Source organism: Tamandua tetradactyla, chromosome 23 (genome assembly GCF_023851605.1).
Source record: "Tamandua tetradactyla isolate mTamTet1 chromosome 23, mTamTet1.pri, whole genome shotgun sequence".
Taxonomy (NCBI): Eukaryota; Metazoa; Chordata; class Mammalia; order Pilosa; family Myrmecophagidae; genus Tamandua; species Tamandua tetradactyla.
Window position 1 is genome coordinate 57,051,455 of NC_135349.1, and position 23,794 is coordinate 57,075,248.

At 49.9% G+C, this 23,794-nt stretch overlaps 1 protein-coding gene across 1 annotated transcript; it reads right to left on the minus strand.

Annotated features, from left to right (window-relative positions):
• Positions 1 to 1,432: 1,432 nt before the first annotated feature.
• FAM234A (family with sequence similarity 234 member A) lies at positions 1,433 to 22,084 on the minus strand. The gene is made up of 11 exons (XM_077142342.1): positions 21,812 to 22,084; positions 5,942 to 6,058; positions 5,466 to 5,657; positions 4,030 to 4,160; positions 3,664 to 3,796; positions 3,227 to 3,356; positions 2,755 to 2,895; positions 2,531 to 2,606; positions 2,218 to 2,367; positions 2,010 to 2,112; positions 1,433 to 1,950 (listed from the first exon to the last, which is right to left on the minus strand). Exons 1-11 carry the CDS (start codon positions 22,062 to 22,064, stop codon positions 1,739 to 1,741), a joined length of 1,638 nt encoding a protein of 545 aa, XP_076998457.1. The 5' UTR covers positions 22,065 to 22,084; the 3' UTR covers positions 1,433 to 1,738.
• Between the last annotated feature and the right edge of the window lie 1,710 nt (positions 22,085 to 23,794).

A 23,794-nucleotide genomic window follows, 5' to 3' on the forward strand; every position in this document is an offset into this window, starting at 1 on the left:
CTTCCACCGTCACTGCCACATCCCCGGCTTTGTCCCATGGGTGCACCACAGCCTGGCTGCCCCCCACCTGGACCCCCGCCCCACAGGGCTCTCTATGTGGCGATGCTGCTCCTCCAGATTGGTTCCCAGATGCCCCACACCATCACCTCCTGATTTATCCGACCCGCAGCTCTGACAGACCCTTGGTGAGTGCACAGAGCCTGTGGGGCAGGGGTGCCAGCTGCAGTGGTCTGCCCTCCCCCCAGCACAAGGCCTGACTCCTTCCGGGGCACTGCCCCCACCACCACCCCACCCCGAGGGACCGACTTCCTGCCCCCCATGCCTGGCACAGTATCAGAGCCTGGGCTCCCCTGAGCCCATTGATGGGGGCTGGGCCTGCACAGGTGTGGCTTATGGGGTACGTGGTGGAGCTGGGGTGCATGGGCTCCCTTTGGGGTTGAGAACAAGGACATCAGCCTCTCGGGCCGCAGGGGGCTGGACTCGGGCTGCAGACTTCAGGGGAGCTGGTCTTTGCGGCTGAGCACCAGCACGCAGAGTGTGAGGGTACCTGGGTGGCCACGTGAGGCCAGCCAGGGGGCGCTCCTGGTCCCAGCATCTCCTGGGCACATCACGGGTGCCTGTCCTGGGTTCGGGGCTCAGCCTTTCCTGGAGGCCGCAACCCTGGCTCCATCCCTGCACTCGTCCACGGCCCCCCTAAGGACCTCTCAGGTACCGGGTCCTGCCGGGTCCCAGGAATGGGGGGACCTACTGTGCATCTTGGGGGAACCACAGGCCATCCAGTTGGGCCCTTGCGGCCCCTGGGCCTGGAGAGCAGCAGAAGGCATGTGAGTCGCGCTGGGTGCTTCCGAAGGGGCTTCCCTAACCAACGCCCACGGGCAGGGCCTGCAACCGTGAAGGCAGCGCACACTCCCTCGCGCACTGGAGGCACTGGGGGGGTGCCCCGGCCATGGGCAGGGCCCAATGGGACCCTTAGGCCACCTGGCCAGCGGGAGACATGGCAGCAAATCACGGCGCCGGGAGCCAGGGCCGGGGGCACGGGGCTCTGCGGTCAGTGCACAGGCTTTATTGCAGGTCTGTTCACCACCACCCAGAGGTCAGGCTGCTTTGCTGACAGCTCAGCCGTGTCCCAGGGCGCCGCGGAGTGAAAGGCACAGAGGTGAGGTACGCGGCCGCTGAGCCAGGGCAGGGCCTGCTGCCCCCCAAGTACAGGGGCCTGTGGGGGCAGCTCCGTGTGCACAGGCTGCCAGCTGCCCGGGTGCACGTGCAGCCAGCCCACGAGTTATGCCCTCCTGCGGGCACCAACGGATGGCTTGAGGTGTTCCCAGCCCACCGCGGAGACTCTCCTCAGGAGCCGTCTGTGAGGGCCCACGGGCTCCCCAGGGCAGGGGGGCTGGTGTGGGGGGGCACTCTCCAGGGTGGGGGTCCTGGGTGGGGGGGCTCTGAAGGGTAGGGGTTTGGGGGCTGATGTGGGGTGTGGCTGGTGGGGAGTCTCACGCAGGAGAGGCCTGGGCCCCGAACCCTTCCCAGGAGAAGGGTCCCCGAGCTGGCACCGGTGCCTGCGAAGCAGGTCGCCAGGCGGGGCAGGGAGGGGCAGGCGCTGCTCGGGTGGCCCAGCCCTGGCCTTGGAAAGGAGTCCCTGGGGGTGGGAGGCGGAGGGCGTGGCCCCTCCTGCCCCAGCACCTCGGGAAGAGGGAGCAGCACGAGGGCCCGTGCACAGCCCTGGGCTCTGCGATGGCACCTATGCCTCAGCCCGGAACCTGAGCCGGGAGAGCCGGTCCCTGACGGCCTGGTCGCTGTCCGGCCCGCCGGCACCCAGGCGCAGCACCCTGCCGCCCGGGACGAGGTCCTTCACCTTGTGCTTGACCACGGAGAAGAGGCCGGGTGCGTCGGGGCCTGCAGGGCCGGTCAGCAGGACAGCGGCAGCGTGGCGGCCTCGCTCCAACAGGACCACTGCAGGGACACGGCCGTCAGGGCCGCCCCAGCTCAGAGCCCCCCCGCCCCGCACTCACCATCGAAGGCGACGATGTGGGCAGAGACGTTGGCCAGCTGCAGGAGCACGCGGGGCAGGGCGGGGTGGAACAGGTAGAGGCAGTGCCGGGCGCTACCCGCTGCCTGGGGGGCACGCAGCGAGTCAGCACTGGCCTGGCCCCCCGAGGCCCCCAGACCGGCCCAGCCCCACCTCCGTAGCCCCAACCCTGCCCCTGAGCGGCCCCGCACCGTCTGGTTGTCGCCAGCAGGGAGGCCCCAGAAGAAGAAGACTGAGTGCTGGTCTGCGGTCAGCAGGCTGGTGGACCGGGGGTCCTCCGGGCGACCCGGGAGGGGCTGGCTCCAGAGCACAGCCCCCGTGCCGAGGTCCAGCAGCCAGACCTGAGGGGAGGGGGCGCTGCAGGGGCTCGGGGCTGCGGGCTCCCCAGGCCGCCAGGCCCCCTTGCCGAGCAGCAGTCCCTGGGCTCCCCCTGGACCCGCCGTCTGCCCGCACGACCCACTGCCCACACCCTCACAAGGTGCCCCATGAGGGATAGGCACCCACCTGCCTGTTAACGCCGGTTCCGTTCTCGACAGCCACCACCACTGTGCCCGGCGCGTAGTGGCCCAGGGAGGGCTTTCTGGAAGAGGGAAAAGGAGCTTGCAAGGGGTCTCTGCCAGGTCAGGGCCAAGGGCTACTGGGAACCCCAGCTCGGGCGAAGGGCTCCACCGGCCCCCAGGGCTGCGGGGCGGGAGGAGGGCAGCTCCTGGAGGAAGCTCTCTCTGCACCTCAGGACCTGGCCAGTGTGGAAGGTCCAGGCGGGTGTCAGCTCCTGCCCATCCAGCAGCATGCAGGCCTCGGAGCTCACGAGCAGCAGATCGTCGCCGGCCCGACCTGGGACATGCATCAGGTGGCGGACGGCACCGGAGCTGCTCAGGCAGGGAGAGGGGCACGGCTCAGAGACAGCCCCCCGGGGCATCCACGTCACCGAGGGGGTGGGCCGGGACCCTCCCCCGGAGGTCTGTCCAGGGCCGCAGCTTGCAGGGCCCCAGCAGCACCTGGGCAGCAGACGGCAGTGAGGCGTGCGTGCGGCTGGGAGCTCCAGTGGCCAGGTTCTCACCCCTCAGCCCGCCGCAGCGAGCGACACCCAACAGCACAGGCTGCTCGGCGCAGGAGCCCCTCACGGCCGGCCACCCCATCGGTTGACAGCTGTGGGTGCAGGTGGGGGCGTGGCTGCAAAGGCCGCTGCCTGGCACCCACCTGAGCAGGGGCACGCCCGGGGCCGAGGCGGGGAGCCTGCTCTCCCACGCGGGGTCGGTGCTCAGGAGGTGCTCTCTTCCCGTCACCTCCTCGTACAGACGCTTCACGGAGCAGCCGCACATGGAACTCGCTACCCAAGACGGGCCCATCGTCAGCTTCCAGACACGGGTACCTCCCAGCCCCGGAACCACCGGCCCCCAACCTGGGGACCACCAGCCCCCCACCCAGGGACCGCCCCCCCCCCCCACCCGGGGACCGCCAGCACCCCACCCGGGGACCGCCCCCCCCCCCACCCGGGGACCGCCAGCACCCCACCCGGGGACCGCCCCCCCCACCTGGGCCCGTGACGGGCACACAGGGCTGATCCCTGCAGTGGCCACCACCTCATCCCGAGGCCCAGCACCCCGAACCAAGCTGGGGGCATGGCCGGCACGCACCACAGGGGAAGAGCACGTAGTGGGCGCCTGTCCTGGTGGTGTGGAGGAGGCAGCCGCTGGCACTACCCCGCCCGAGGCTGCCGCGGCGTCCGATCCGGAGCCCGGTGCTACCTGAGTAGATGCAGCCGCTGACCTGCAAAGCAGAGGGCATGGGGTCACGGGTGGCCGTTCCCGCCAGGGCATGGGGAAGGGACGCTGGAGGAGGACGTCAGGAGTCTCCAGGTCTGGGGGCTTTGTGAAGACGCCTGCTGGGGGTCCCGGCGACCCACCCGGGCTGGCCGGCTCTGCTGGGAGCAGGCGAAGGGGTGGCCCCCCTCAGAGCTGGGGCGGGGACAGGCGCAGACCCGAGACCGGGTGAGTGGGCACCTCCTCCTCCTCCCTGGTGAGCACCAGCAGGTCTGGGGTCCCGTCGCCATCGCCATCAGGCACCCGCAGCAAAGGGCTCAGGATGGAAGTGTTGCCGCCGAGGCTGCCGGGCTGGCTCCACAGGGTTTGCCCTGAAAACCAAACACGCTGCCACCAGGCACCAGCCCCCAGTCCGCCTGGAGTGGCCGGCGCCAAAACCCTCTGACTACCGGGAACTGCAAGCAAGGGCGGACGCACAGACACCCGGAACACCCGGGAGACGGCCAGAAACACTCAGGACACCCGGGAGACGGCCAAAATACCCAGGACACCGGGAAGCAGCCGAAACACCGAGGACACCCGGGAGACAGCTGAAACACCCACAAACACCCAGGACACCCAGGAAATAGCCAGAAACACCCACAGATACCAGAACACCCAGGAACAGCTGGGAACACCCACAAACACCTGGGAAGAGTCAGAAACACCCACAAACACCCAGAACACCCGGAAACCGGGATGCTCGCCTGTGGGAGATGCAAGAGAATGCCCTTGTAAGGACAACGGGCATTGCTGGAAGGGTAAGCACATACATGAAAAAACTTCGGGTGATTTTATGCCAAAGTGCTAAAAGTATTGTTTCTGGGAACTGCAGAGCTTTTCCCTTCTTGCTTTGCTTAACTGCATTTTCCAATGTTCGACACTGACAAGCACAGCTCTAGAGCCCTGAAGGACCACGCCTGGCTCTGCAGCAGAGATCGGTCCACAGCCCGATGGGTAGGCCTATCAGGGCTGCTGCCCCACCCGGTGTCCCTCCTCAGCCCTGGCCCAACACCTTCGCACCCGGTGCCACCTCCCCAACTTCCTTCAGACTGACTGATTCTCTATTCTTCAAATACTTCCAGCCTGCTCTTTACTTTCCTCCATATCCTTAAGACCACAACCCACGGGGGAAACGGAACACCTGCTACATCTAGGGTCAAGGCACAGAATTCCCAAACAGCGGGAGCTGCAGGGGCAGTCGGACCAGCTGCCTCCTCTCCCACACGCTCCTACCCTCGGCCTAAACATGCTGCATCAGGCCTGAAGAGATGTGCCTTCAAGCTTAAGGGCACCAGCCGGCCAGTGTCTCCCTGGGGTGCTGCCACTGCCCCACCAATGCAGCTGGGCAGCTGGCCCCCTGCTCCTCTCTGCTTGCTTCCAGCACTGCCTGTCTCATGGTGGGTGCATGGTCAAAAACGGCAGCCCCAAATAAGATTTAAACTTGGGATGAGAACACACAACTCTGAAATATAAAAAGCCAGAGTATGAGAGGCGGTATTGGCAGGTCCCTCAACACTGTGCCTCCCTTACCATCTGATTGCACCGTCCTCAAGAGCGCAGCATCTTGACCTCTGGCTCTCCTCCCAGGCCAGCCACCTGTGTGGCCACCTGCCCACTCTACCTGGCCGGCCTACCTGTGAACGGATTGATTGCAGTGAAAGAACCAGACGTGTCCATGATGATGCAGGCAGAAGATGCGCCGCTGTCCTTCGGCTGTGGGACAGAGCATTCCACGAGGGCCACGTCCTGGGCCACGGGCCTATCCCACAGCGTGCTGCCCCTGGCCCCGGACACAGCAGCCGCAAACGTGCAGGGGGCGGAGAAGCCTGCAGAGACCACGAGGCAGTGCCGAATACGTCACTGCTGCCACCGCCTTGCCAGGTGCACGCCGGCCCCCCGACCCGGGCCTGGCCCTGTGGCGGGGCTGAGAACAAGGCCCACCTCTCTGCCGTTGGCACAGGAAGAAAGGGCAACAGGGCGGTTTCCAGAAACCCAACCATTTGCTTTTCCCAAATACTGAGCAAAAGTGATAGAATGACCCAAAACAAAGCCTCCTCCCCGCCCCCCCCCCCCCCATAGAGGTCCTCCTTTGTAGAGAAACCAAACTCACCTTCGTCCGCACAGGACTGGTCGGTGCTGCTGCTGCTCCTGGAGGTTTGATAAAGCAGAAGCACATCTCGCACCCGGTCCCTGTCTAGATCTTCCACCGCCAGGAAGTTGAGGGCAACTGGAAAAGAGAACCAAAGCCACGCTGCACGCGTCCGGCCAAAAGGGCGCTCCAGCCCAGCCCAAGCAACGCCCACGCTGGGCTCCTCTGCCCCTGGGTCTGTGTGGGTGGGACCTGCCCACGAGCCGACCCAGCCTGAGCAGTGACCTGCGGGCGGGCGGCTGTACCCAGCAGGCTCTCAGCAGGCCTGGCCACCTGCTCGCGGGACGCTGCACCTCTCTCCCATTCCAGCCCTCGAAGGACCAGCACACGCCAGGAGCACGATGTCCCAAATGGTGGCGCTCCAGCCTCAGCAAGGCCTTTCCACAGAAAACAAGGAGGCAGCGCCCTGCCGCTGGTCCTGGGGGCACGGTCACGATGTGCACGTGGCAAGTCCCCAGAGGTGATGCTTCCAACTGAGCACGTCCAGATGGCGGGTGAGGAAACCACAGGGCCTGAGTGACGCAGCCACTGCAGAAGCCACCGGTCCCACCTGTGCAGCCTCACACTGGAGACCCTGGCCCCGGGGAGAAGGGACCGCCACAGTGCACTGGGAGGACAGCACGGATGGGCTCCAAGTGACAGCACAGATGAGAGGAGAGGCAGAAGGCACTGCCTCACGCCACGGGCTCCCACAGCCTCAGAGAGCAGAGCTGGGGTGCTGGTCCCAGAATGCAAGGGCAGTTGCGTGGCTTACTGTCCCGGCACACACACAAGCAACCGGGGTTGTCACAAACCATCTGGTACTCAACAGCTGAAGGGCAGGTGACCTCAGTGCCCAAGGCACCACCCCTGTGTGAGCATGAAGGGAAAACAGTGGCATAAGATGAGAAGGTGACGCTGCACCTGAGCGTGGGAGACGCTGCACCTGAGCGTGGGAGATGCTGCACCTGAGCACGGAGATGCTGCAACTGAGCCTGGGAGATGCTGCACCTGAGCCTGGGTGACACTGCACCTGAGCCTGGGTGACACTGCACCTGAGCACAGGTGACGATGCAACTGAGCATGGGAGACGCTGCACCTGAGCCTGGGTGACACTGCACCTGAGCACAGGTGACGATGCACCTGAGCATGGGAGACGCTGCACCTGAGCCTGGGTGACACTGCACCTGAGCACAGGTGACAATGCACCTGAGCATGGGAGATGCTGCACCTGAGCATGGGAGACGCTGCACCTGAGCGTGGGTGACACTGCACCTGTGGGTGATTGCACCTGAAGGCAGGAAATACTGAGGGTAGGTGACATTGCACCTGAGGTACATGAGGGCAGGTGACGCTGCGCTTGAGAGCAGGTGACGAAACACCTCAGCGTGGGTGATGCACCTGAGGGCAGGTGATGCTGAACCTGAGCACGACGCGGCGCTTCCTGACACCATCTCTAAGGGTGCCACTAAAAAGAACTTTACAGGCACTAAACGTAGGTGCAAGCAGATGGCTGGAGACTGTCAGGGAGTCCCAGCGCCTGAGAGACATGGCGAGTGGGCGGGCAGCGCAGCCAGGCGCACGTGGCCTCGGGCGCTTCCGTTTTCCCAGCTCAGTCCACGTGGACTTTAGGTGTCTCCCCCTCTGGGCCCGCCGCACGCAGCAAAGAACAGGGGAGCTGGTGATCTGCGTAGCCATGCCCGTCACTCCTGTGCAAGCCCGGGATGGCTGCCCCCCCGTCCTCCAGCGAAGCCCCCGACCACAGATCTGCCTGGCGGCACGCGCCACCACCCACAGCTCAGAATCCCGCCAGGATAAGCTAAGTGACCGCCCCGACAGCAGTGTCACTGGCCGCACGGTTGGCCGGCCTCCGAGGAATTACTTACGGCTGTGCCTACCCGAGCTCTGGGGCCCCACCCCTGGCCTGCCCACTGTCACCTCACCTTGGGGTGACGCGCATCCACCCCTAGACAAATGCAGTTACGGTGCTAACGGGATTGCCCACCTGACCCTGGGGCCTCAATGCAGCCCACCACCCGTGGATTCCTTCAAGGGCAGCTCTTGCTGCGCCTTCTTGCCCTCCACCGAGTGCACTCTGCAGAGCCAGGGCGGGAGTTTTATATTTGCCACCTGAGTCCCGCAACACAAATCCCATTTTGGATATCAGTCACGATGGCAATTTCTGTGCAAACGAGCCTTAAGTGGAACGCTGGTGTGAGATCGAACTACCCCAGTCTGGCAATGGTCACAATGCAGTGAAAATCACCACACAGTCGAGACCCAGACCCACCCGGGAAGGTGACTGTGAAGGTGCCTCCGGCGACCACACTGGGCCACAGTGAGGAAGGAGCCAGAACTGCCGGAGGGGCCCCAGAAAATGACCACCACACGGTCTTTACAGTTACAAAGCGTCCCTGACTGCTGGGAAGGCTCACACATGATTAGGAGAGCCTAGAAAGGGCCCTGGCTATGTACACACCCCCGCAGCCCACTAACCCAAATGCCAAAGCCACACACAGACTTACAAGAAAAGAAAGGTCAGGTCAGTATTCCTTATTCATACAGGCATAACAAACTTCAGCGCAAGATATTGAGCCAAATCCAGCAACTTAAAAAAAGGACTATACACCATGATCAAGCGGGTTTTATCTTAGGAATGCAAGGTCTAACATCTGAAAACCAATTAATGTAATAATGGAATAAAGGTCAAAACCACATGACCGGCCCACGCCCCGCAGCAGCCGACCCGCCCGCCCTCCTCTCCCCTCTTCCGCCTTCACCGGCTCCTCCGCCACCGGCCTCGACAGCCTTGCCACCCTCACCTTTCCTCCTCCAGAACAGCTACTGGGGGAGTGGAGACAATACAGAGCAGCTCCCGGAGCCACGACGGAGATCAAAGGGACGGCGTACCCCATCCTGGAACGGCTGACTGTCCGGGAGAACCAGCTCCAGTGAGATCGCTGAGGGGTGCGGGCTTTCCCGGGCGGGATGGCAAGCGGCCGGAGTCCCTCCCTTCCTCCTTCCCAGGCCAGCTGGCAGAATTGGGCAGGCGGTCCCATTGGGCCGCGGCAGCTGGCGCCCCCACCACGCGAGGCCCCCCGGACCAACTGAGAGAGTTCGGTCGGAAATCCCCAGACTGCGGAGAACGGTGACCGGGGGGTCCCTTCCAAACACGTGACTCCCCGGTCCGGCTGGGAACAGTGTACTCTCCCGGGGTGCGACAGCTGGCGCCCTCCCGCCACGCTTGGCGCACCGGGCCGACTAGGAAATTTGGTTGGGCGCTCTCCCGTGCTGCGGCGCTGGCGACCCTCCCCGCGTTCAGACCCCCGGGCCGGCTGGCACTCTTCCAAGACACTTCGGCTGCCAAACCTCCCCTACGGCGAGAGTTTTCCAGAGTTAAAGGACCCACAGCAACTTTCACAGTGGAACCCGTAGACAAATGTGTGCCATGAGCGCCACCTACTGGGCAGGATAAGAAAAACAGAACCCAGAGATTGCACAGAAAAATCTTTCAACCTGTGGGGTCCAACACCCAGGGAAATCTGACTAAATGCCCAGATGCCAGCAGAAGATAATGGATCACGCTCAGAAAATTGAAAATATGACCCAGTCAAAGGAACAAACCAATAGTTCAAATGAGATGCAGGAGCTGAAACAACTAATGTTGAATATACGAACAGAAATGGAAAACCTCTTCAAAAACGAAATCAATAAATTGAGGGAGGACATGAAGAAGACATGGGCTGATCAAAAAGAAGAAATAGAAAAACTGAAAAAACAAATCACAGAACTTGTGGAAGTGAAGGATAAAGTAGAAAAGATGGAAAAAACAATGGATACCTACAATGATAGATTTAAAGAGACAGAAGATAGAATTAGTGATTTGGAGGATGGAACATCTGAATTCCAAAAAGAAACAGAAACTATCCGGAGATGGAAACAGCCAAAATGTCCATCAACAGAAGAATGGCTAAACAAACTGTGGTATATACATACGGTGGAATATTATGCAGCTTTAAGACAAGATAAACTTATGAAACATGTAATAACATGGATGGACCTAGAGAATATTATGCTGAGTGAGTCTAGCCAAAAACTAAAGGACAAATACTGTATGGTCCCACTGATGTGAACGGACATTCGAGAATAAACTTGAAATATGTCATTGGTAACAGAGTCCAGCAGGAGTTAGAAACAGGGTAAGACAATGGGTAATTGAAGCTGAAGGGATACAGACTGTGCAACAGGACTAGATACAAAAACTCAAAAATGGATAGCACAATAATACCTAATTGTAAAGTAATCATGTTAAAACACTGAATGAAGCTGCAGCTGAGCTATAGGGTTTTTTTTTTGTTTGTTTGTTTGTTTGTTTTTTTACTATTATTACTACTTTTATTTCTTTTCTCTATATTAACATTTTATATCTTTTCTGTTGTGTTGCTAGTTCCTCTAAACCGATGCAAATGTACTAAGAAACAATGATCATGCATCTATGTGATGATAAGAATTACTGAGTGCATATGTAGAATGGTATGATTTCTAAATGTTGTGTTAATTTCTTTTTTTTTCTTTCCGTTAATAAAAAAATAAAAAATAATAATAATAATAAAAAAAAAAACCACATGACCGTCTCCTAGACCCAGGAAAAGGACACAGCTGCCGGAGACCTGGGACCAGACGGCCACTGCCCGAGCCTGAGGAAGGAGCCACAAGACATACAGCCGACACCCCACGCCTCCTGGTGTCCCCGTTCCCCCAAGAGTGGGAAGAAGATAAGAACATCCAGTCTTACTGCTTCTATCCAGCCAGGGCAACCAGGCAAGAAAAAGAAATAAAAGACAATCAAGTAGGGAAGGAAGAAGAAAATGCCTGTTTTTTGCAGATGACATGATCCTGAGTGTAGGAAATCCTAAAGCATACACACATGCACACACGCACACATGCACACACACACACTCAGAGTATTTGAGCTAATAAGTGAGTTCAGCAAGGTCACAAGCTAAAGATCAATATATAAAAATCAGTACTTCTACACATTATCAATGAACACCCTGAAAATCAAATTCAGAAAATTCCATTCACAATAACATCAAAAATAATACAATACTTAGGAATAAATTTGGGGGTTGCCTATTTAAAAAAATTGTTTTGGTACAACAAAGTACCACACATTCTTTACATACAAACATTCCGAACATGGTGTACAATCAATGGCTCACAGTGTCATCACACAGTTGTGTATTCATCACCATGGTCATTTTTTAGAACATTTGCATCACTCCAGAAAAAGAAATAAAAAGAAAAAAAACTCACACATACCATACCCCTTACTCCTCCCTCTCATTGACCAGTATTTCCATCTATCCAATATATATTTTTTAATTTTAACATTTGTTTCCCCTATTATTTATTTATTTTTAATCCACATGTTTTACTCATCTGTCCATACCATAGACAAAAGAAGCATCAGACACAAGGTTTTCATAATCACACAGTCACACTGCGAAAGCTGTATCATTATACAATCACCTTCAAGAAACATGGCTACTGGAACACAACTCCACATTTTCAGGTGCTGCCCTCCAGCCTCACTAATATAACTTAACTAAAAAGGTGATATCTATTTAACGTATAATAACCTCCAGGATAACCTCTTGACTCTGTTTGGAATCTCTCAGCCATTGATGCTTTATTTTGTCTCATTTCTCTCTTTCCCCTTTTGGTTGAAAAGGTTTTCTCAATCCCTTGATGCTGAGTCTCAGCTCACTCTAGGATTTCTGTCCCATGTTGCCAGGAAGATCCACACCCCTGGGAGTCATGTCCCACGTAGAGAGGGGGAGGGTGGTGAGTTTGCTTGTTGTGTTGGCTGGAGAGAGAGGCCACATCTGAGCAACAAAAGAGGCTCTCTTGAGGGTGACTCTCAGGCCGAATTTTAAGTAGACTTGACCTATCCTTTGTGGGGTTAAGTTTCATATGAACAAACCCCAAGATTGAGGGCTCAGCCTATCGCTTTGGTTGTCCACACTGCTTGTGAGAATATCAAGAATTCTCCACATGGGGAAGCTGAATTTTCCCCCTTTCTCATCATTCCCCCAAGGGAACTTAGCAAATACTATTTTATTCACTGTTCAAATCACTCTGAAATTTATTGGGACGTCACTCTGGACCAAATCTACAAAATCTCATGCCCTACTGTACGTTCCATGTACTTATGGTGTTCAGTTGAACAGCCCATATAATTATATTAGGAAATGCACTAATCAAACTATAAATTTTGTACCAAATAAAGTTTTCTTTTTTTGCTTTAGTCTCACGCAGAAGTTGAAGATTTAAAATATGAATGACCATCTATTTTCAACACCTTGCAATACTGACATTCCTTTACTTGTCCTCATGCAAAAATATTTTTTAGGGTGGGCCATGGTAGCTCAGCAGGCAGAGTTCCCACCTGCCACACTGGAGAATCGGGTTTGTTTCCTGGAGCCTGCCCATGTAAAAAAAAAAAAAAAATTAATTCGTACATTTAGTCATTATCATTATACACTCTAGGCATTCCTAGTGTGCTGGTTTGAAAGGAAGTATGCCCCCTAAGAAAAGTCATGTTTTAATATAAATCCCATTTCTTAAAGGTAGAATAGTCTCTATTCAATGCTGTGTATTTGGGACTGTGATGGGATCATCTCCCTGGTTGATGAGATTTAGTTAAGAACGGTTGTTAAACTGGATTAGGGGATGATATGTCTCCACCCAACTGAGTGGGTCTTGATTAGTTTCTGAAGTCCTATAAAAGAGGAAACATTTTGGAGAATGAGAGACTCAGAGAGAGCAGAGAATGCTGCAGCACCATGAAGCAGAGAGTCCACCAGCCAGTGACCTTTGGAGATGAAGAAGGAAAACGCCTCCCGGGGAGCTTCATGAAACAGGAAGCCAGGAGGCAAAGCTAGCAGATGATACCGTATTCACCATGTGCCTGTCCAGCCGAGAGAGGAGCCCTGACTGCATTCGCCATGTGCCTTTCCAGATGAGAGAGAAACCCTGAACTTCATCGGCCTTCTTGAACCAAGGTATCTTTCCCCGGATGCCTTTGATTGGACATTTCTATAGACTTGTTTTAATTGGGACATTTTCTCGGCCTTAGATCTGTAAACTAGCAACTCATTAAATTCCCCTTGTTAAAAGCCATTCCGTTTCTGGTATGTTGCATTCCAGCAGCTAGCAAACTAGAACACCTAGATTATACCATCTCAGTCTTTATCATCTATCTTTCCTTCTGGTTTCATTTGTGCCTCCAGGCTTCCTCCCTCTATCATTCTCACATTCAGCTTCATTCAGTCTTCTAACATCATTGTATTACAGTTAGGTACTATTGTGCTATCCATTTCTGAATTTTTACAGTCAGTCCTATTCCACAATCTGTACCCCTTTAGCTCCAATTACCCCAAATCTACCCTACTTCTATCTCCTAGTGGTCTCTGTTCTTAACTGAAAGTCTCCAAGTTCATTCATTAATGTCAGTTCATATCAGTGAGACCATACAGTATTTGTTCTTTTGTTTCGGCTAATCACATTCAGCATAGTGTCCTTAAGGTCCATCCGTGTTGTTAACATAGTTTATAACTTTATTCTGTCTTACAGCTGCATAATATTCCATCGTATGTATACGATGCTGCATAATATACCATCCACAGCTTGTTAAGCCATCGACTGTTGATGGACATTTTGGCTGTTTTTATCTCTTGGCAATTGTAAATAATGCTGCCATACACATTGGTGTGCAAATGTCTGTTTATGTCCTTGCGCTCATGTCCTCTGAGTAGATACAGACCAATGGTATTGATGGGTCATATGGCAATTCTATACTTAGCTTCCTGAGGAACCACCACACTGCCTTCCACAGTGGTTGCACCATTTGACATTCCCACCAACAGTGGATAAGTGTGCCTCTTTCTCCACATCCTCTCCAGCACTTGTCATTTTCTGTCTTATTGATAATGGCCATTCTGGTGGGTGTGATGGTATCTCATTGTGATTCTGATTTGCATTTCCCTAATAGCCAGGGAAGTTGAGCATCTTTTCATGTGCCTTTTGGCCATTTGTATTTCCTCTTCTGAGAAGTGTCTGTTCAAGTCTTCTGCCCATTTTGTAATTGGGTTGTTTGTCTTTTTGTTGTTGAGTTGAACAATATCTTTATATATTCTGGATACTAGACCCTTACCTGATATGTCGTTTCCAAATATTGTCTCCCATTGTGTAAACTGTCTTTTAACTTTCTTGACAAAGTCCTTTGATGCACAAAAGCATCTAATTTTGAGGAGCTCCCATTTATCTATTTCTTTCTTCAAAGTTCATGCTTTGGGTGTAAAATCTAGAAAACTGCTTCCTGTTAGAAGTTTTATAAGATATTTCCCTACGTTTTGTTCTAAAAGTTTGATGGGCTTAGATCTGATGTTTAGGTCTTTGATCCATTTTGAGTTAATTTTCATGTAGGGTGTGAGATATGGATCTTCTTTCACTCTTTTGAATGTGGATATCCAGTTCTCTAGGCACCATTTATTGAAGAGACTGTTCTGTCCCAGGTGAGTTGGCTTGACTGCCTTATCAAAGATCAATTGTCCATAGATGAGAGGGTCTATATCTGAACATTCCATTCTATTCCATTGGTCAGTATATCTATCTTTATGCCAGTACCATGCTGTTTGACCATTGTAGCTTCATAATACGCCTTAAAGTCACATAGTGTGAGACCTCCAACTTCATTTTTCTTTCTCAGGATATTTTTTAGCTATTCAGGACACCCTGCCCTTCCAGATAAATTTGGTTATTGGTTTTTCTATTTCTGAAAAGTAAGTTTTGGGGATTCTAATTGGTGTTGCATTGAATCTAAGAATCAATTTGGGTAGAATTGACATCTTAACTATACTTAGTCTTCCAATCCATGAATATGGTATGCCCTTCCATTTATTTAGGTCTTCTATGATTTCTTTTAGCAATTTCTTGTAGTTTTCTTTGTATAGGTCTTTTGCATCCTTAGTTAAATTTATTCATAAATATTTTATTCTTTTGTTTGCAATTGTAAATGGAATTTTTTCTTGATTTCCCCCTCAGGTTGACTCATTACTAGTGTATAGAAACACCACAGATTTTTGAGTTTTGACCTTGTAACCTGCCACTTTGCTGTACTCATTTATTAGCTCTAGTAGTTTTGCTGTGGATATTTCCAGGTTTTCAACAAGATATAGTATCATATCATCTGCAAACAGTGAGAGTTTTACTTCTTCCTTTCCAATTTTGATGCCTTGTATTTCTTTTTCTTGTCTAATTGCTCTGGCTAGAACTTCCAACACAATGTTGAATAACAGTGGACATCTTTGTCCTGTTCCTGACCTTAGGGGTAAAGCTTTCAGTCTTTCCCCATTAAGGATGATGTTAGCTGTGGGTTTTTCATATATTCCCTTTACCATGTTTAGGATGTTCCCTTCTATTCCTATCCTTTGAAGTGTTTTCAACAAGAAAGGATGTTGAATTTTGTCAAATGCCTTTTCTGCATCAATAGATGATGTGGTGTTTTTTCTGCTTTGATTTGTTGATATGGTGTATTACATTAATTGATTTTCTTATGTTGAACCATCCTTGCATACCTGGGATGAGTCCTACTTGGTCATGGTGTATAGTTCTTTTAATATGCTGCTAGATTTGATTTGCAAGAATTCTGTTGAGGATTTCACATCTATATCTGTAATTTTCTTTTCTCCTAGTATCTTTGTCTGGCTTTGGTATGAGGGTGATGTTGGCTTCATAGAATAAGTTAGGTAGTCTTCCCTCCTTTTCAATTTTTTCAAGAGTTTGGGCAGGATTTGTACCAATTCTTTCTTGAATGTTTGGTAGAATTCACATGTGAAGCCATCTAGTCCTGGGCTTTTCTTTTTGGGGAGCTTCTTAATGACTAATTCAACTTCTTTACTAGAATCAATGTTGGTTGATCATACCTTTCTAGGAAGTTGTCCATTTCATCTACGTTGTCTAGTTTATTAGAATAAAGTTGTTAATAGTATCCTCTTATTACATCCTTTATTTCTGTGGGGTCAGTGATTATGTCTCCTTTTCCATTTCTGATTTTTTTTTTTACATCCTCTCTCTTCTTTTTTGTCAACCTTGCTAAATGTCCATCAATCTTATTGATTTTCTCAAAGAATTAACTTCTGATTTTGTTGATTTTCTCGATTGTTTTCATGTTCTCAATTTCATTTATTTCTGCTCTAATCTTTGTTATTTATTTCCTTTTGCTTGCTTTGGGGCTAGTTTGCTGTTCTTTCTCTAGTTCCTCCTAGTGAACAGTTAATTCCTCAATTTTTGCTCTTTTTCTTTTTTGATATAGGCATTCAGGGCAATAAATTTCCCTCTTAGCACTGCCTTTGCTGCATCCCATAAATTTTGATATGTTATGTTTTCATTTTCATTTGTCTCGAGATATTTACTGATTTCTCTTGTAATTTCTTTCTTGACCCACTGGTTGTTTGAGAGTGTGTTGTTGAGCCTCCACATATTTGTAAATTTTCTGGCACTCTGCCTGTTATTGATTTCCAACTTCATTCCTTTATGATCCAAGAAAGTGTTCTGTAATATTTCAATCTTTTTAAATTTACTGAGATTTGCTTTATGACCCAGCATATGGTCTACCCTTGAGAATGATCCATGAGCACTTAAGAAAAAGGTATATCCTGCTGTTTTGGGATGTAATGTTCTATAAATGTCTGTTAAGTCTAGTTCGTTTATTGTATTATTCAAATTCTGTTTCTTTATTGATCCTCTGTCTAAATGTTCTGTCCATTGATGAGAGTGGGGAATTAAGTCTCCAACTATTTTGGTAGATGTGTCTATTTCTCTTTTCAGTGTTTTCAGTGTTTGCCTCATGTATCTTGGAGCACTCTGACTCGGTGTATAAATGTTTATGATTGTTATGTCTTCTTGTTGAATTGTTTCTTTTATTAATATATAGTGTCCTTCTTTGTTTCTTTTAATTGTTCTACATTTGAAGTCTCATTTGTTGGATATTAGTATAGCTACTCCTGCTGTTTTCTGATTGTTATTTACGTGAAATATCTTTTCCCAACCTTTCATTTTCAACTTATGTTTATCCTTGGGTCTAAAATGCGTCTCCTGTAGACAGCATATAGATAGGTCCTGTTTTTAAATCCATTCTGCCAGTCTATGTCTTTTTTTTTTAATTAAAAATATACATATAACAACAAACAAAATCATTGTTAATATATGATCATTCTGTTCTACATATATAATCAGTAATTCACAATATCATCACATAGTTGCATATTCATCATCATGATCATTTCTTAGAACACTTGCATCAATTCAGAAAAAAATAAAAAACAACAGAAAAAAATGCATACATACATATACCTTACCCCTCCCTTTCAGTGATCACTAGCATTTCAATCTATTCAATTTATTTTAACATTTGTTCCCCCTATTATTTGTTTTTATTCTGTGTTTTACTCAGAACTATCTTGTCTGTTGATAAGGTAGACAAAAGGAGCATCAGACACAAGGTTTTCACAATCACACAGTCATACTGTGAAAGCTGTATCATTATACAATCATCTTCAAGAAACATGGCTACTGGAATACAGCTCTACATTTTCAGGCAGTTCCCTCTAGCCTCTGCATTACATCTTTTTTCTGGGGGGGGGGGGGGGGCGGTGCATGGTCCGGGAATCGAATCCGGATCTCCCACATGTCTCCATTACATTTTGACTAACAAGGTGATTATATATTTAATACATAAGAATAACCTCCAGGATAAATTCTTGACTCTGTTTGGAATCTCTTCAGCCATTGACATTTTATTTTGTCTCATTTCTCTCTTCCCTCTTTCGGTCAAGAAACTTTTCTCAATCCCTTGATGCTGAGTCTCAGTTCATTCTAGGATTTCTGTCCCACGGTGCCAGGAAGGTCCACACCCCAGGGAGTCATGTCCCACGTAGACAGGCACTGAGTTTGTTTGTTATGTTGGCTGAGAGAGAGAGAGAGGCCACATCTGAGCAACAAAAGAGGTTCTCCTGGGGGTGACTCTTAAGCCTAATTTTAAGTAGGCTTGACCTATCCCTTTGGGGGGTTAAGTTTCATATGAACAAACCCCAAGATTGGGGGCTTAGCCTGTTGCTTTGATTGTTCCCACTGCTTGTGAGAAGATCAAGAATTCTCCACTTGGGGAAGCTGAATTTTCCCCCTTTCTCACCATTCCCCCAAGGGGACTTTGCAAATACTTTTTCACTCACTGTTCAAATCACTCTGGGATTTATTGGGGCATCACTTTGGACAAACATAGAAGATTTTATGCCCTACTCAAGGTTCCATGTACTTATGCTGTTCAATTAATCTGTCCACATAAGTTATATTAGGAAATGCGCTAATCAAACTATAAATTTTGTACCAAAAAAAAACATTTTTTGCTTTAGTCTCACACACAAGTTAAAATTTTTAAATATTAATTTCCATCTATTTTCAACACCCTACAGTAATGACATTCCTTTGTTCTTCCTCATGCAAAAACATTTCTAAATCTGTACATTTAGTCACTATCATTATACCCCCAGGCATTCCTCGATTATACCATCTCAATCTTTATCATCTATCTTTCTTTCTGTTTCATTTGGGCCCCCAGGACTTATCCTATCATTCTCACATTCAACTTCATTCAGTGTTCTAACATTATTGTATTACAGTAGGTAGTATTGTGCTATCCATTTCTGAATTTTTACAATCAGTCCTGTTGCACAATCTGTATCCCTTCAGCTCCAATTACCCAATATCTTACCCTAATTCTGTCTCCTAATGGTCTCTGTTACCAATGAAATTCTCCAAGTTCATTCACTAATGTCAGTTCATATCAGTGAGACCATACAGTATTTGTCCTTTTGTTTCTGGCTAATCTCACTCTGCATAATGTCCTCAAGATCCATCCATGTTGTTACATACTTCATAACTTTATTCTGACTTACAGCTGCATAATATTCCATTGCATGTATATAGCACAGATTGTTTAGCCACTTGTCTGTTGATGGACATTTTGGCTGTTTCCATCTCTTCGCAACTGTACATACTGCTGCTATAAACATTGGTGTGCAAATGTCCATTTGTGTCTTTGCCCATATGTCCTTTGAGTAGATACCTAGCAATGGTATTGCTGGGTCATATGGCAATTCTATACTTAGCTTCTTGGGGAACCGCCAAACTGCCTTCCACAGTGGTTGTACCATTTGACATTCCCACCAACAGTGGATAGGTGTGCCTCTTTCTCCATATCCTCTCTAGCACTTGTCGTTTTCTGTCTTATTGATAATGGCCATTCTGGTGGGTGTGAGATGGTATCTCATTGTGGGTTTGATTTGCATTTCCCTAATAGCCAGGGAAGTTGAGCATCTTTTCATGTGCCTTTTTGCCATTTGTATTTCCTCTTCTGAGAAATGTCTGTTCAAGTCTTTTGCCCATTTTTTAATGGGGTTGTCTGTCTTTTTGTTGTTGATTTGATCAATCTCTTTATGTATTCTGGATACTAGACCTTTATCTGATATATCGTTTCCACATATTGTCTTCCATTGTGTAGGCTGTCTTTTTACTTTCTTGACGAAGTTCTTTGATGCACAAAAGTGTTTAATTTTGAGGAGTTCCCATTTCTTTCTTTCTTTCTTCAATGCTAGTGCTTTGGGTGTAAGGTCTAGGAACAGTCTATGTGTTTTGATTGGGGAGTTTAATCCATTATCATTTAGTGTTATTACTCTAAGTGCAGTGCTCTCTTCTACCATTTTGTCTTTTGGATTTTACACGTCACATCTAATATTTCTTCTTTTAACCTTTACTGATAGTCTTCATTTCTGCACTCTACTCCACACCTCTCTCTCCTGTCTTTTCCTATCTGTCTGTAGTGCTCCCTTTAGTATTTCTTGCAGAGCTGGTCTCTGTTGCTTCCTAAGAAATGGAGCTCGAAGGATATTAAGGAATGAGAAGGAAGGAATGAAGGGAGGAAGGGAGGGAGGGAAGGAGGGACGGAGGAAGGAAGGAAGGAAGGAAGACACAGATGGGCTCAGGGGGTCTGAAGCTTAACTTTACATCAGACATCAGACAACTTTATTCTTATCCAGATCCTGCTTAAATACTGCAGGGTGACAAAAGGCATGCATGCATTTCTTGAAAGAACAGAGAGCTTATTTTTCAGTGCTCTCTTCCTTCATACTTAACATAACCATTTGGGGTAAACATTCTCTTCCTCCCAGACTGCTCTACGTAACAATCTCCACAGTTTACTGCCGCCATCCTGAGGCCAGCTGCTCCCAACAAATTCTGCAGGTCTTGTTTTAACACTTGGCTCCTACAGGTCTCTTGGTCACAAATTCTCTCAGTGATTTTTTTTGTCTGAAAATATTTTAATTTCCCCCTCATTTTTGAAAGACATGGTCAGAACCCAAGCACTGCAGTGGCCAGCACCCAGGTGTCTGCCTCGAGACAGTCCTGCTGGGAAGGGTAATGTTCCCAGAAAATCTATCATTTGCTTCTCCCAAACACTGCACAAAAACTAACTCATAAAAAGAAAAACCTACAGAATGAGAGAAAATATTTGGAAATCACATACCTAACAAGGGTTTAATATACAGAATATATATAAAGAACACCTAATACTCAATAACAAAAAGACAAATCCATTTAAAAAATGGATCAAGGACATGCTTAGACATTTCCTCAAAGAAGATACACAAACAGCTAATAAGCACATGAAAATATGCTCATTATTAGCCATCAGGAAAATGCAAATTAAAACCAAAATGAGATACCACTTCATACCCACTACTCTGAGAATATCGGTTATCAAAAAGACAGATAATAACAAGTTTGGTATTGCTGGTGGAAATGTGAAAATGTTAAAAAACAAAAAACATGGATAAAACCACTCTGAGAACAGCTTGGCAGTTTCTTGGAAAGTTAAACATAAGCTTACCATAAGGCCCAACACATCTCTTTCTAGCAATGTACCCAAGAGAGATAAAACATATGTCCACACAAAGACTTGTACAGAAATGTTTATGGCAGCATTATTCGTAAGAACCCAAGTTGGAAACTACCCACATGCCTATCAGCAAGCTGATGGACACGTAAACAGCAGGGTCTGTCCATGCGAAAGGACGGAGCCAGCCAGAAAAAAGGAACAAACGCTTACAGCATGGATGAGCTTCAAAACACTATTTTCCGAAGTGGAAAATCAGACACAAAAGGCTACATATTATGTAATTCCATTCCTATGAACCGTCTAGAAAAGTGAAAAGTATGGGGGCAGGGGGCAGACAGTGGCTGCCTGAGCTGGGGGTGGGGGGACTGCTGGCCAGTGGTCAGCAGGAAGCTTTTGGGGTTGATGGAAATGTTCTAACATCAGATTGTGGTAAGCTGACTGAAACCTGAATTGTATACTAAAAACAAGTTAATTTTATGGTATGTAAATTATATCTCAATAAAGATGCAAAAAAAAAGAGAAAAAACAAACACATCTTACTGTGCTCCCCCCAAAAATGATGCATGAAATTCCAGATTCTGAACAGAGCTGATGTAGGGGATGAGCTTGAACAAGAACTTCTGTTTTTCACCAGAGAAGCCTTGACGTCAGGGCCAGCGGCCCACACACTGCCCACACTGTCCCCAGCCTAGGAAAGCGGAGTTGGCCGGAGGACACGGCCACCCGGGCCCCTTCTGCAGAGGGCCTGCCGGGACTGAGGCCCCTCTCCATCCCCTCGCGGGGCAGCCCAGCGGCGCTCTCGGGCCCCAGCCCGGCCCGGGGTGGACACTTACCCGCCGTGTTGTAGCTGAGCGTCCACACCCGCTGGGACGCGGGCCGGTCCGGACACGGGATGACAAAGGAGATGATGAAGGTCACAAGAAGGCCGGCGAGCAACGAGAGGAGGAAGGCAGCGGCGCGGCAGCGGGTCAGCCCAGCCCGGGCGGGCGCGGCGCCCTGGAAGGGGCCTTCCGGGCTCTCGGGGGCCTGCCCGGCCTCGGTCTTCAGGGCACGGGCCTCCGCCTCGGGGTCCTGACTGTCCAGCATCCCCGCGCCCAGGCTTCAACGCTTGGGGCCGAGGCGCTCGGCGCTCCCAGGGCCTCCGGGTCCCAGCCGCCTACGAGATAAAAGCCAAAGGACGTGAGTGCTGCATTTGACAAGGTCTCAGCTGACCGCCAGGGCCGCAGGCAGGACACGCCTCCGTCCTCGAGGCTGGCCGGGCTGCGTGTGGGGCCGGTGCCTGGGGACAAACCCACACGGTGAACTTTACCCAGCCTTCTCGGGAGGAGGACAGGGGCCCAGCCAGAAGCCTGGTGAAACCAACCCTCCTCACACACGAACTCCCGGGAGGGTCGCTGTGCCCGTCGGAATCTCTTGAGGACCCCAGAAAAGTCATGTCCTTTAATCCCCATTCAGCACTGCTGGGTGGAGCCTTTTAATTACCCATGGAGCTGCAACCACCCGATTGGGGGTGGCAGCCTCTGATTCGATGGTTTCCCTGGATGTGTGTCTCCACCCATTCAAGGTGGGGGCTCATACCTGAGCCCTTTAAGAGGGAACCAATTTGGAAAGAGCTACAAGAGCCCAGAGACCTTTGGAAATGAAGCAGGAAAAATGCCCCGGAGCTTCCTAAAACAAGAAGCCTGGAGAGAAGGCCAGCAGATATCACCATGTTCGCCATGTGCCTTTCCAGCTGAGAGAGAAACCCTGGACGTCATCCACCTTCTTCAACCAAAGTATCTTTCCCTGGATGCCTTAATTTGGACATTTCTAAAGACTTGCTTCAATTTGGACATTTGCACAGCTTTAAAACATGTAAATTTGCAACTTAATAACTATTCCATTTCTGGTATATCACATTCCAGCAGCCAGCAAAGTGGAACAGTCAGAGACCCCAAGCTAAAAGTGCATCAGTGGGAGATGGGTTCTAAAATCACAGCCTTGCCACTTAGGGGGTAAGCAGTGGCAAGCCACTCGATTTGGCTGTGCCTCAGTTTCCTTATCTGTAAGAGAAAAATAATTTCTACCTTAGAAGACTGTTGTAGGGATCAAATTAGAAAATACATTAAAAACACTTGTAACAGTATCAGATTCATATCACGCCCTCAAATATATTGGCAATTATTATTTATAAGACAAAAGAAGCAAAAGTCAGAGAGAGGAGGACAGTGGTAGCTCTGTGGACTCAGAAAGGTGGGGTCTGCACGGCTGCTGCCTCACTCTCCTTCCCCTGTCACCTGCTAGCTGAGTCAGGCCAGAGGCAGTGCAGAGCCGGGGGCAGACCTGTTAGAAGTCAAGACAGAAAACACATTTGAATATGGTAAAGTCACAGAATAGCAGAGATTGGGTCCCTATTCTGAAACCACTGCACCAACCCCGAACTGCATATACACTGTTACATGAGAGAGAAACTTCAATCTCGTGAGAGGCACTCGGCTATTTTGACCCTTTTTGAACAGTCTAGCCTTATGTAAATGATACTGAGATAGAAGAAGGGTGATACAGCTTCAGTGAGCCAGAACCCTCACCCAGCCACAAAAGGACATTAACAGCCAATGATCCGAACGGGGGGCTCGGGCCTTACCGATGCTGGGTCTGAAATACTATTTTGAAGCCTGGAACCAAACCTCAGAAGGAACATCTGGTAGCCGAGAGTGGCTTTCTCTCGGAATGGGTCAAGGAAGACAGAAAGAAGCAAGAGGCCGTTTTTGGTTTTCAGCTGTCTCCTTCCTGACCTTGTCTTTCTGTAATGGATATGTGCCATCTAAAAACCTGTG